The 14469-nt window shown below is 44.2% G+C and overlaps 2 protein-coding genes, 1 long non-coding RNA gene and 1 other non-coding gene across 10 annotated transcripts in view; 2 read left to right on the top strand and 2 right to left on the bottom strand.

Annotated features, from left to right (window-relative positions):
• The window catches only part of LOC105424069 (uncharacterized), a 474166-nt gene that overhangs the window by 219249 nt on the left and 240448 nt on the right, over positions 1–14469 (bottom strand). The gene's annotated exons all lie outside the window — the stretch shown is intronic.
• Positions 1–14469, top strand: part of LOC112552396 (transfer RNA isoleucine (anticodon GAU)) — a 134954-nt gene that overhangs the window by 116357 nt on the left and 4128 nt on the right. The gene's annotated exons all lie outside the window — the stretch shown is intronic.
• On the top strand, positions 260–2138 carry LOC148935287 (uncharacterized). Its single transcript, XR_016140342.1, has 3 exons — positions 260–1418; positions 1519–1602; positions 1710–2138. It is a non-coding gene; the product is annotated as an uncharacterized LOC148935287 (long non-coding RNA).
• On the bottom strand, positions 11852–13794 carry LOC148935286 (uncharacterized). Its single transcript, XM_089081493.1, has one exon. It carries the CDS (start codon positions 13698–13700, stop codon positions 12582–12584), a length of 1119 nt encoding a protein of 372 aa, XP_088937619.1. The 5' UTR covers positions 13701–13794; the 3' UTR covers positions 11852–12581.

Raw genomic sequence — 14469 nt, 5'->3', positions numbered from 1 at the left:
GTTCAATACAGTAGGTATACTAGGCGGGTTCTAACTCAGAAGCGTTGAGGGGGGTGCGGGTGTGCGGGGGGAACTGTGCGCAACCATGGAGCTCCGGGGCGGGGGGGAGAGGGGGGACGGCGCGTGTTGGGCGACCCATTGAATGTAAACAGCGTCGACGATTGATGCCTTCAGAGCACCGTGATAAATAATTACCAAAAGATAAATAACGAATTGGACGCGTGGACATGACGTCAGAGGGGGGGAGGGGGTCGCCGCCGCCGCCGCCACCGCCGCCGAGTAAAAAATAAAAAAAAGAAAAAAATTAAAAAAAAGGACTCACCAGGTTGAGGTAGAAAGTCACTTAAAAAAAAGTACAAAAGTCAGTACGAAAGTCACTTAAAAAGTACAAAAAAGAAATGTCCAAGAAAAAAATGTCGTAACAAAAAAACACACAAAAAATGTTTAACAAATTCAAGAAAAAAAAAGCACTCGGTCACTGTAACAAAATACACACAAAAAAGAAAAATGTTAATAATCCATGAAATAATTTTACTCCCTCCGGATTATTCGCAGGAGGGAGACTTCATTCACATATCGCGAGATTAACCCGCGGGGGGGACTTCTAAATAATTATTCTCCTCCTCTTCCTCCTCTTCCTCCTCTTTCTCCTCTTCCTCCTCTTCCTCCTCTTCCTTCTTTTCCTCCTCTTCCTCCTTTTCCTCCTCTTCTTGTGCCAAAGCCAATGCACGAATATGTTCGTATATAAAGGTATTAGCCATGGCAATTGCGTGGCACCAATGAGAGGGTTATTATCAATATAATAAATGCGTTGTTCCTCCACAAATACTATAAAGGTACCACGTACTCTACTCCGTTGAATCTTGCGCGGAAAATGACGCGTGGTAATTCCATTGCGTTGCACTCAAAGTTCTTCACGCAAAAAACAATTGTTTTTTTCACGCACTAGTGCTTTTTTGCGCACAAAAATTATTATGGAGGCCACGTTTCAATGCCTCCACAAGACTCATGAGACTGAACGCGACGTGTCAAGAGAAGCGCCGATACTCCAGTTACTATAAACAAATCGGGGAGACCTATGATGGCTTTTTTTCGTAGAAATCAACGTACGTGTCGCGGCGAGTCAAGAGAAGCGCCGATACTCCGACTGCTATAAACAAATCGGGGAGACCTATGATGATGCTCCGACAAGGGACAAAGAAATTGTCGATGATATATAATGGGTCCATGCGGTGTGCAGGATCACAGTAGATGGAAGTCTAATGTGAGAGAGAGAGAAAAGCGTGCATACAAAAAACGCAAAAGTATCGCGTAGTGTCTAACGAGAAGAAATGTCAAATGACAAAAAGACATCACAGGAATTCGATTATTTGGCGTATATTAGAGATGTGTTAAAAATTACTTATCCAACTGAAGCAGTAAGTATATTTATTCACATGTATCTTTCTAATGTTTAAAAATATTATTAAACTCAATATTGTAAAAAATATTAAACTCAATATTTTTGTAATTTGACAGACATTATATCTCGATGGTATTTCAGTCGTGGAAACCGTGCAAGTACGGAATCTAATAAAAATTCAAATACGCCACCCGAATGGAGTACGTAACTTTTTCTCCTTTTTTTCTTTTTCTCTCTTTTGTCTTTTTTCCTTTATTTGATATGTAATGAATTGTGTGAAATTGAGATTTTTTATTATTTTTTGCAGTACTTATGCATATATGATATCAAGATTAATGGCTTTATGAATATCAATCATCGGTGATGGATACGATATCAGCGTCGCCAACACAAGGAATATTTACATTTTCTATGGGAAGAAATTACTCGCGAGGACGTATTTGATCTGCAGAGACTCTTTGGGTTACGTCCATATGAAGAGGATGAAGAAGTGTGGTGAACAGTGTCTATAGGATATTCTCATTTATTATTTTTGAATAATTACATAATTGAATAGTTACATAAGTAATAAAAGATCCACAAATATATATATACAATACAATATATACAATAAATATTATAGTATATAATATATATAATATATACAATAAATATTATAGTATAAACAATAAATAAAAGTGTATGAATTATTCTTTTGCATTAAATAAATATTAAAAAAATTTTTCACTTTTTTAAATCGTGATTCAATTTTTTTCATGTCCATGCCCGACACCCTGACCTACATTCCTGCTCGACGCGCGCGAGTCATCCCGACAAAATAAACTTCTCGGCGTTATATGATAAGAAGCGGTACGTCGATCGTTAGAATTATCAACGCATGGAAAAGAAATAAAAAACGTAATTCGTATATCATATTTATTTTATTCATGGTTATCTGACCACCAATTAAATAATTTAAATACATTTTGTAATGCGCAATTAGTATAGTGATATCCGCATCGCATAGTATTATCAGCGTCCAGATTGTTTAGAGAATCTACGTTTTCGTAATCAGCATCCAGAGTCTCGATGTACACGCGCTCATCGTCCAGAAGCAAATTCCACAGCCATTGTCGTTTTTCGTGTCCCTTGACATATACGACAGCATCGCTGTCATCGTCGTCGTCGTCGTCGGCGTCGTCGTCTTCTTCCGTTCCATGCACAGCTTTTGTAATCAAACTCTTAGCTTTGCTGTATGGAATCGTTCCGTCGTCCCATCGTAGTCTATGGTGATGACGTATCACCCAACGTGCGCGAGACTTGTCGGCACTTGCGAGGAAATGCCATGGTATAGGGCTTGCGAAAATATAGTGAGAGAGAACGGTCCGTTTTCTGAGAGCGGCAAACTCCTTTACAACAAATTGTCCTCCAACGAGAAAACCTTGCAGGTCTACGAACGTTGGCACGACCATGACGAACACTTTTTCGAGACTGCGGTCGATTTCGATGTATCGTAGATTTTATTGTCTCTCTCTCATGTGCCAGCGATGCTCTTAGGTGATCTTGCGTACAACATTGGTCAACGGATTGTAGTGAACCACGCGATCGTGTATAATGAGACAGTACGCGGTGGTATTCATCGGTACGTTCTCCTTAGTCTCAAATTCCAATCTCACGTCCACGGTTGCGCTCTTGATCGATTCGTTTTGTCGAGAACAATCGATGATTACGAATGGACCGTTATGTAGAAAAGACGTGACGGTGAGACTCGGCTCGAGATACTCGTATCCGTAGTAACCCTTGCAGAAACGCGCGTACGTTTCATACAACACGGACCATCTGTTTTTGTCGAAATCAAGATGCATATCGTCGTACGGATAACATTCCGAGTTCAGATAGAGTTTCACGTTGGTTAAATTGCAGTCGTCGAATCGGCTCGTGTCCTCAGCCATGACATTTTTGCGACCTGTTTGCAGAGCAAAGATGACGTATCGCGGTTTCTCGAGCTGAGTAGCGGTCTTGATGTCCCACGAATGCTTGGTTGTACGCTGTAACAGCGGAAACTCGTACAGATCCCACGAGCGAAAAGCCATGCTCAAGTATCGTCCGCTCTCCAAAGTGCGCAGCATCGATAGTTTTTTTATCTCGCTCAATAACACGTGCGGCATTCGCCATTGTATCTTGAATAAGTCGATCACGGGATCCAACGCCGAATTTCCCATCAGGCAATTGTTGTCGTTACGAGATCGTATCAAGATCAATTCGTGACGAGCGTTGATTATCACGCGTCTGTAATCCTCGCAAAATCCCAACAGTGCGTAGAGAGGTACGCAAAAGTTAAAATATCCATCCGCGCTAGTATGCGCATCCCAACCGGCATTCCTCAGAATCACGCTTCTGTCGGATGATGTCGTTACGTAATGTTTGAGTGTGCTGGTTACGCCCACGTTTCTGTTACGATCAATCTCCACACCATCAAGCTCGTATCGAATCTCATCGAACAGGAACGCGACAAAATTATTTCCCAGCACCACATCAGATCCCTCGACAACTCTGTTCTTCGTTAGTTTTCCCTCGATATATAGAAAGCTTTCGTATGGCAATGTGTACAGATCCTGTTGCTGTATAGGTATTCTTATCTCATCGCTGTACCCGAACGTCGTATTGGCGAACGGGTTGTACGCATGAGTCTCAATCTTGACGATGCGATCGTCGAAGATTGGCTCGTCTTCGATATTTAGGATATCAGTCATTTCACAAGTTGCGCACCGCGAATCCTAAAGCTTGTAAAAATTTAACGTTCGACGCGTTAAGTTTCTTCCTCTTCTTGACGCAGCCGAATGAGCGAATATTGTCGATCGATGTTTTCTTTGTAAAACAAGATGCGTTATCTCTCTGCGTATGCTTCGCTTCGTTCAACACGAGCATCTCAAATGTCACGCTCGCGTTATCGCTGTCGCCGTCATACGTGCAATCTGACGGTGATCTCTTCTCCTCTGAAATCGAGCAATCGTCCGTTCTGGTCAACAATGCGTATCGTTAGCTCCGTAATGCTCCGTACGATGACTGGCAGGTAAATGATCTGCATCGGCCTTTCCGATATCTTATATCCTGGCGGCACGCTCGGTGAAAATTCGTGTATCGTGTGCACACTTTTGTCGTTGCTGTATGCGCCCGCGGTCACGTTGCACTCTACACAGATAATGTTTACGTTCATTATGTTGATCGACACGTCCGATTCGTGCCACCTTCGCGGTTGCAGTATACGCCTCGAGAAACCCAGCAGCGATCCAATGTTACGAGGCTTGTTAAAGTTTATTCTGTAGGCGCATTTAATTTCACACCTCATCGTGTTGTAATTTGCGCGGAGCACTATCGGGTATTCTCCAATCTCGTCATCGCCGCGCGCGGTGTCACCAGCGTTACCCTCGGGCGCGTCGCGTCGCGGACGTTTCCGTAAAATCTCACGTTTCAAAAATTCATTTATGGCATGCAGTTCATACGACCTCTCGGGAATCGTAATTTCTGCATCGTCTTTGCCAAAATAAAATGTATTGTTCGAAGCGTTTACATTCGGTATCGTGTGATAAGTCTCCAAAATTGTTAGACCAAGCTCGTAGTCATCGTCGCTCAAATCTATGGCTGGAGAGTAATTTGTCGCGAGAACGCTGCTCTTCCCGCTCAGCGTAAGCGTCAGCGACATGATGGAAAAAGCGTTCGACGAATACTGAGACGCCGCGACATTTTGTCGGATTTTATAAATTCACGCGCGTCGACCGTTTTGGAGAAGAAACCACAAGCACAGCTGTCCGCAGACGCTCTGATCGTACGTCTGATAGGACGTTCGATTGTACTCTATCGTAGCATCGTCTCCGAAATATCGTATCAGTTCCTTGGGCGGTCGAAGATTACCAAAACTGTCAAAGTACACAACGCGATTGTTTCTCTTTGCGTACGCTACCCAATGAGTACCGGGGCCCTTCGTGTCGTTCAGATTTACGATACCGTTTTCATTTCGACGCGCGCCGCTAATCGGTAATGCGTCACGCATGAAAACACCTCTAAAGTACGGTACGCGCATACGCTTCGCCAGCTGGTCCAATTGTACATTGGTGGTTACACCCGTAGGTATTTTTATCGTCTCTTTGGCGTTTTTTTTTCTTTTTTTCGCTGTTACGCCTCGTCCGCCTTTGTACGGGGCGAGATACAGTCCTCGTCCGTATTTGTACGGAGCGAGATACAGTCCCTGTCCGTGCGTTTCCATCGCGCGACGTTGCGCGACTTTCCTGTCGTTTATCGCTTTCGCCACGCTGGCCGCTCCGCCGATTAAGGACCCGAGAGCGCCCAAAATTGGCAAAATCGGTAACACACCACCTCGTTTCGCCGTTGGAAGTATTCGTTTCTTTTTTTTGCCGGTTTTTTTCTTCGTCTTCATACCCATGCCGATCTTGGTTTTGGCTTTCATCGCTGTCCAAACGGCTGCAGCTGCAGCTTTCTCGCTCAGAGCCGAATCTCTCGCGATGACGCGTCCTAAGGCTTTATCGGCGAGTACCTTGTCCGCCGCGTGTCTGTCGGTGAGATCGTTGCTCTGAGAATACGCAATGTCGTGTTCACGGCACGCCGCGTCCAGTGGATTTATGCCCGTTTCACCTCTGGATAATCGCTTTTTCAGCCGAGTACCCGGACCGCAAAACTGATAGCCGGGGATATGTAGTTCGAAAGGAAGCGCGTTTATCGCTCGATTGAGCAGACCTCCAATGTAGCTTTCGTTTGACGCTGGCATAGGCCACAATCCTTTATCTTCGGTGCAGGACCGTCTATATGATCTCGATCCCACGATTGATTATAATGCTCGAGGCAGCGACGATAGGTTTGAACCTCCAAATCCACCTTTATATACTCCGGAAGCTTGTCCCACACGTGATCGATATAATTACCGCACACGCGTAACAGTACGACCTTCGGTATATATTGCAACTGCTCAGCGCTCAAATCCCGAATATCGGAGGGATGCGACAGCGCGAGATACATTTTTGCTACTGAGCGATTCGTGGTTTCGCGCGCCTATAAATAGGCGTTCGATCGAAGCCTAGATAACGCAGTGCGAACATGAAATTTGTACGGCAGCCGCTGACGATACGCGTCGCGAACTGTGACGAGAGAGCGCGAATGATGGGAGACATCGCGACGGAGCGCAAGCACGGTGAAATGTTACCGAGTACTATACGCGCCATCATTTGCGGGCCGTCGAATTGTGGTAAAACCAACGTTCTCATAAGCTTGCTCGAGAGTCCGCACGGTGTACGTTTCGAGAACGTGTACGTATACTCGAAATCGCTGCAACAACCGAAATATCGATACTTGGAAAATGTACTAACATCGATAGAAGAAATCGGCTACTTTACGTTCTCCAACAACAGTGACGTCATTCCACCGAGCGAGGCACGTCCCAATTCGATCTTCGTCTTCGACGACGTTGCGTGCGATAAGCAAGATGCTGTGAGAGAATACTTTTCGATGGGCCGCCACTCGAACGTCGATTGCTTCTATCTCTGTCAGACGTACGCGAGGATACCTAAACATTTGATACGCGACAATGCGAACCTGCTGATTCTGTTCAAACAGGATGGTACCAACTTGAAACATGTTTACAACGATCACGTGAATACCGACATGTCATACGATGAATTCTGTGCGTTATGCCGCGATTGTTGGCAGCGCGAGTATGGATTTCTAGTGATAGATAAGGACAGTCCGCTTATCAATGGGCGATACAGAAAGGAATTTAATACGTTCGCGGTACCGTAATCGATGTCGATACGTGGAGCAGGCAACATGGATAACACCAAAGATCGCGAGAAAATAGCGAAACAGATTGCGAAAACGAGCGATTCGATTCGCAAAAAATATCGCGCTTTAAAAATTGGTAAAATAGCTGAAGATACAGCGTTGGAGAAACGCTTCAAGCCCATCGTCGAACCTCTAAAACAAATTGTTGAAAAAACCGAGGAATCTCAATCGATTGAAAGAGAAGCAAAGGATCTCGGTATTAAGAAAAAACAAAAACGTGAAGACAGCGATGACGACAACGATAACGATATTACTACTACTACTGACAAGGATTCATATTGGACGGATGTTGGATGGTTGAAATTAACGCCGCAGTCTAAAAAACAACGTACAACGAAAGAATTGAAAGCCGCGTCAGATTCACTCGTGTTCGAGTCTACACCGATACAACCATCGAAAGAACCACCGAAAGAACCACCGCTGTTCCTGCAAAAGGAAGATGTTTTCGAAACAAAAGACGCCAGTGAACCGTCATTCGAAACAACCACAAACAGAGTCTGCAAACGTAACAAGGTCGAGAAGCGTTGCATAATCAGCTGGGACCATTAGGACAAAAGTACGTAAGCCCTCTTCTCGATGATAATGGAAAAAATGATACATTTGATCGCGTATACGGTGTTTATTTCGATAAAGACAGTGGTGCGATGCTTGGTGACAAGAAATTTGACAAAAATGACTCCATAATCATAGACAATGTGAGATACAATGGTACACCAGGATTGTACGAATTGATCTTCAAGAGACTTCCCGATGACGCGGTTTTTACCGAGGATGACAAACAAACGTATAAAAGTATATTGTTAACAACAAATGCTCATAGACGTGGTCACAGCGCCCATAATCCCATCAAGGGCAATAGAGGATCCAAGTATATTAACATCATCGCTCCGCTCGTATCTACGTATGGAAGTAGCGGGCGTAAAAAGGGTGCAGGCGTGAGCAATATACCAACCGCCATGAAGTTAAACGACAACAAGATCGATTACGTGCATTGGGACGATCCCAACGAACTGGTGGATCGACTCCGATTGCTCGACGCTTCGCACCGAGCTGGTAACAACGCTCACGACAACGAGATGCTGTCGATCATCGAGCAACTTCGCGAAGCCGGCATTATTATAAATTAATCGCGTATCGATGAAACGAGCCAGTCGATTAACGTCAGTGAGGAAAAAAACAATTTTTAAATTGTATATCTTATCTTTACTATTAAACATCGTTGAAACATGCGATCCGATGGACGTGAAAAAAATATTAGCTCCGAGAGCGACTCGTTGAGGAATTGCACGCTCCGGCGAGGAGAAATTTTCCACGAAGACGTGTCATAATTCGGGGATACGACGATCTGTGGCAGGCTGACATCGTCGAGATGCGTCCGTACTCGAGTTTCAACAGAGGTCATCACTACATACTCACCGTCATCGATGCGTTGAGCAAGTACGCCTGGGCCGTACCGCTCAAGAGCAAGGTCGGAAGCGAGACGGCTAACGCTATCGCTAAGATAATTCGAGAGAGCGGAAGATGCCCGAGAAACTTGCAAACGGATATGGGAAAGGAATTTTACAATGCCGATGTGCAACAACTCTTGAAAAAACACAACGTTAATCATTATTCCACGTATACGGTGTTGAAGGCATCGATCGTCGAGCGATTCAATCGCACGCTTAAGAACGACATGTGGAAGATGTTTACGCTCAACGGCACTTACAAGTGGGTCGACGCGCTACCGCGTCTCGTGTCAGATTACAACGCGCGCAAGCATCGCACTATTGGCATGCGACCCGTTGACGTAACTCCCGCGATCGCCAAAAGACTCTTGGATACGGTATACAGCGCGATAAAGATCGCAGGTCCAGCAAAATTCAAAGTAGGCGAATCGGTACGCGTGAGCAAGTACAAGACACTTTTCGAAAAAGGTTACACGCCAAATTGGACCACCGAGGTGTTTAAGATCGTTAAAGTGCAACGTACTAATCCCGTAACTTATCTGCTCGAGGATTATCGCGGAAAATCGGTCGCGGGCGCGTTCTACGAGCACGAATTGCATCGCGCGACTCATCCGGACGTGTATCTCGTGGAGAAAGTATTACGCAGGAAGGGAGACAAGGTTTACGTCAAGTGGCTGGGATTCGATAGATCGCATAACTCATGGATAAACAAAAGCAGTGTGATTTAATTCATTTTTTTATTTTTATAATGTATTTAAAAAAATAAATATACACTGTATACATGTATACAAAGAGTTTTTATTATTTTTTTCTTCCATTACATTTTTTTAAACTATACATGTATGTAACTTACGAGAACACATGTAAAACTATATGTATTAAGCCGAGTATAAATTAAATAAATCGAAGAGAGAATTAAAGCTAATTCCTCAGCAAGCAGGATCTCGGTTGCTATTATAAAGTATATACAAAATAAATTTGAACAACTAAATTTGAACAACTAAATTTTATTGTAAAAACTACATATAAAAACTACAAAAAATACATACATCTATACTACAAAAAAATACATATATCTATACTATATATAAAACAGTATCGTATAAAACAGTATCGTATAAAACTACAAGAATACATACGTTCATACATACATAGATATGATACATAGGTACGTACATACATACGTGCATATATGCATACATATAAACTATATAAAAAATATAAAAATATATGTACATTGTATAAACATGTATATATATATTACAACGGAATCCGCCAATGTCCCCACGGTAACGTCTCCGTCGAATCCGGTACGATGTATCGTTTGTCGTCGTACGGACTCAGAGCGATTTTCGACTCGGACACCGTGTATACTTGGTGTAGCTTGGATCTTATACACGACTGGCGACGAGTCATTTCGATCTCTTTGTTCAAGCGTATAATCGTCGAACGTTATTGTTCGCGTTACGACGTTATTCTTTACACCTTTCGCCTTTTTAATGTCTTTTCTACCGTCCACCCTCACCGCGTACATCTTCGCTCTGAGTCCGACGAATTCCGTCATTATCGCACCGTTATTCTCATCCTTCATTAGACCGGGTACTTTTTTATTCGCGAGAGGCATCCCGTACGCGTTGTCCGTCGGATAATCGCTCGTATCGAATCTAACGATATCGCGTTTCATCGCCTCGTACGCATCATCGCACTCGATGTAGTATACGAGACTGTCCGTGTCGGTGTACATGATCTTACATTTCTCGCGATACAGCGGTGACATGTATTCGTGGTGAAATTCGTACAAGCAGATTTTCGATATGTCGAGTATACACATACCCACGTAAATCGGCTTGTTGAATTTTACCTCGAGTTTACGCAGTTCGACGGCGATTAAGTTTTCCGCAAAGACGCTGCGGCTGTGGAAATTTGGTTTCGCCATCATTGCCTCCGCGCCATACCGTCCGTTCCATTTGGTCAAAAGTTTAACGTCGACGTGATTGCGCACATTTTCCATTGTTTTACCGAATACCGCGTTGTTCATTAATTTGTACAAATTTTTCTCAAAATCGTTTTTCGCGTACGTTCTAAAGTGTGTATTGAGTTCGATGTAATCGCGGAGCCAAGCGGATTGAGCAAATTGTAGTACGCGATGTATCTTTGCGATACGAAGACCATGGCGCGTACATTGCTGCAGGTTGCGATAATGGATGACATACCGCTTCTTATCGTATAACGTCGCGAGAAGTTTATCCTGCCGCGTGCCGGGTGGTTTATCGCGCGCCGGACAGAAAGGTAGGTCAGTGTGTCGATCGTGTAAATGATGCGGATACTCGAGATCGACCTCGAGAATATAACCCGTAGACGAATCCGGAGCGATCGCGCTCGCGTCAAAGTTCTCAACGTCTTCCATCCATCGAAATTCGGCATAGGGCAGCGGTTGACACATCGCCCATCCGTCATCGCCCATCCATCACAGATTATTTACGTCAAAGTACATAAGGTATGATGACGGTTTCGACGGGTCGTACGAACGCATGTACTTGTTATTGGCCTGCGCGTATCTGCCGGAACATTGACTGAGACCGCCGCGTATACCGCGTTCGATAAACATAACCATATCGATGTCGGTGAGCAACTCAAATTTTACGCGCGTATGTTTCAACATGGCGTCCCACGTGAAACCTGGCAATGTGTAGTAATGCGCGGGATCGAGTCCATAACTCGCGACGCAACTTTCGCGGAAATTTTCGAAAACGTCGGCCAATAACAAGACATCGGTCTTGAGATATAGATCGCTGTATTCGCCGAGCGTTCGGATGGAGAACCGCTGCCAGACATTCGCGGCGTGCGCGTAATCGTTCTCCGACACCGTGTCACCGGTCAACGAGCTATAGAACGATTCGCGCGGTGGTAGGCGCGTGTCCTGCAGCTTGTCCGCGCGATCCACGTATTCGTACGGAAAGACACCTTTGCGCGTCAACAAATCAAAATCTTCGTTTGAGACCGTGGAAAATTCGGAACGTAAAATTTTTAATTTTTCTTTCGTTAGAAAAGATGCCAATTTATCAAGGCTGGTATTTAAAAACTTGTACGAATCTATGAATCGCAAGCGTACGCAATTTCGCGAATCTGATCTCTCGGTGATATCTTGAACGTGTTTTGTAAACGAAATATATTTTTCTTTTGTTATCGGCAGCACGTCGATCCTGCCTTCGAACACCGTAGCTATTTCCGTGATGATAAAGTGCGCGTCATAACCGGATAAGTTGTGAAATACTGCATGGGAATGCAATACGAATCTTTATAATTTAGATTACAATTTGAGTGCGCGGGACCACGGTAACGACCGGTAAGATGACAATGACCGCGTGTCGTCCGACGCAAATGATTTCTCGCAAATGTGACAACGCGTCGCGCTACGATATGCCTCCCACTGCTCTCTCGACAACGTTTTCATGGGGACATTCGCGGATAATAGAATTTTTATTTGATGTGCCAAATCTTCGAGTTGCCGAACGAACCACGCAACGCAATCTTCGTCGCGACGAAATCGATATACCGATAACGCGTCGTCGTACGAGTATCGCACGTAGCATCCGATGCTAAATACCTCGTGCTGCTGGTAGGTATACGATGCGTCTTCCCTCTCTGCCGGTTCCGTTCACCGTAGTACGCACTCCAAGTCCGCGTAAACGATGAATGGAAGTCGTTCCTTATTCGTGTGGTTCTTGAATTCGAGCCACTTGTCGTCCTCGCTCGGCAGTCGGATGGCGCAATCGTTCATCTTTTCGCAGTCCGTTGTATGTGACTGCAATCTTTCAGACGAACTGAAGTAATGTAGACATCTGCAAACGGAAAATATGATTTTTTAATAAACAATTTTATAAGAGAAATAATAAAATTTGTTAAAATACATACCGGTCGCAAAAGTATTTCTTGCATTTCTTCTTGTTTATTTGCGAGCTCACAAGACGGGACAGATCTTTGATGTACGCAAAGTGCCCCGCGTTGTCGTCGCGCGGATCCTGCACGTACAATAGATTTGCGTGCTTCTCCATCTTCCTTGATGTCAGCCGTATCGGGAGAATCTCCTTTTCCTTGATACCGTAGACGTTAATGGAGATGTCGTTGAGATGTTCGAACTTTTTAATTTGGTTCAACGTCATCGGAAACGTAATGTCTTGCAAATTTAACACTGTCGTATAATGCGGGTACGACAATTCCCGATTTGTATTCCTTTCAGCCGGATGCAGAGCCGCGACCACCGACCATGCGAAACACGCATTGTCATTGGATCGTACATTGATCACCGCTCGCTTTAACATAATTTCCCGCGGTAACTCGATGTAACATCCCGCGTGCATTGGATTATATTTGTTCACGTTTATAGTCAAATTTAGAATTCGCGACAACGCCCAGCCACTGTCGCGTTCTTGGAATTCTTCGAGCGACGCCAACGTGGGTTCGATGACGTGCTGCTCGTACCACTCGTCCAAATTTGACACTCGAAAGAGTTCACTATTTTTAGTGTTTATACTTTTGTTCGCGCGTTTATCGCCCGTCACAAATTCGCCGTTAAATGCAGTGTTCACTTTCACACTATCGTGTCTTTGTACAATGTCTCGCACTCGCTCGAGCACTACACCACCAGCGTCTTCTAAAAATTGTCGCGGTTCGATATAGTCCACATTGATCACCGCACCAGTCAATATACGGCTTTCAAATGCCGTATCGATTTCTCGCCAAACGAGAGATCCATTGTCTCTACTGGTGCTCGCGTATTCACCGCCAACGTGCACGAAACGTCTTTCTAGTTGTACTTTTGCACCCGCGAGTCGCGCGATCCTCGCCACCGCAGATTGTCTATTTGCAACGGTGAGTCGAGGACGCTTAACACGGCTAAGTTCCTCGAGTTGTTCGATGCACTCCTCACATCGTTGCAACCACGCGAAACACTCCACCAAGGTAGCGACTTGGCTGCACTGCTCCAGCAGCTCGCGTTCCACTCGCTCTAGGTGTTCCATATTGCAAAATCGTGATTTTTTAAATTGTTGTACTGTCTTATAAAACAATTTTACATTTTTTTACTTTCTTTTTTTCTTTTTTCTACAGCTGCTTTAACTCGAAGCTAGTATACAAAGCGTTGTATTTCCGCCATGTCCGGAGATTGATGAGAATAGAACAACCATATATGATTATCGCTTCTTGGAATTATCTCTGCTACTTTTTGCCGCGAGAGAGGTAGTAATATATTGTATGCGTGTCCTCTATAATGATAATATGTGCACGCTTCCAGAATTATTTCCGCTCTCTCAGAAGGAGCGGAGAAGCAGAGAGTCGAATTGTAGCGTCCCTTAACTCTTGGACGAGAAATCGGGAAATGGGGAGTTGAGGTATAGTGTCTCTTTATAAAATACACCGCCACGTTCACTGGTAGATGAGAGATTGAATCCCATAACGGAGAACTTGTTAATTCTTCCAATGACTTTTCCATATTGTTTTTATATCACACTCTTCCACTTGCATATGCCTCGTTCACAATGTTGTCTTTTTTCAATTTGTGCAAATTGGGCACATGTTGCATGGCATTATCATACAGACGGACTGTTGGCAATTGGAGCAAAATCGGCTGTTTAGCGCATTGAGAGTATCTATCTCGTGCTTCCTAACGGCATACAATACTCCAATGTCAGTGTCCGCCAGACGAACCATGCATTCGGCACACAGAGTTAGTGCACCACCCGTTGAGTAATAAAATTGTATAGAACAATACTTTTTATTATTATTCAACGC

This window comes from Pogonomyrmex barbatus, unplaced genomic scaffold, assembly GCF_055798465.1.
Source record: "Pogonomyrmex barbatus isolate J1 unplaced genomic scaffold, ASM5579846v1 scaffold5, whole genome shotgun sequence".
NCBI lineage: Eukaryota > Metazoa > Arthropoda > Insecta > Hymenoptera > Formicidae > Pogonomyrmex > Pogonomyrmex barbatus.
This window is presented reverse-complemented; position numbering and strand designations above follow the sequence as displayed.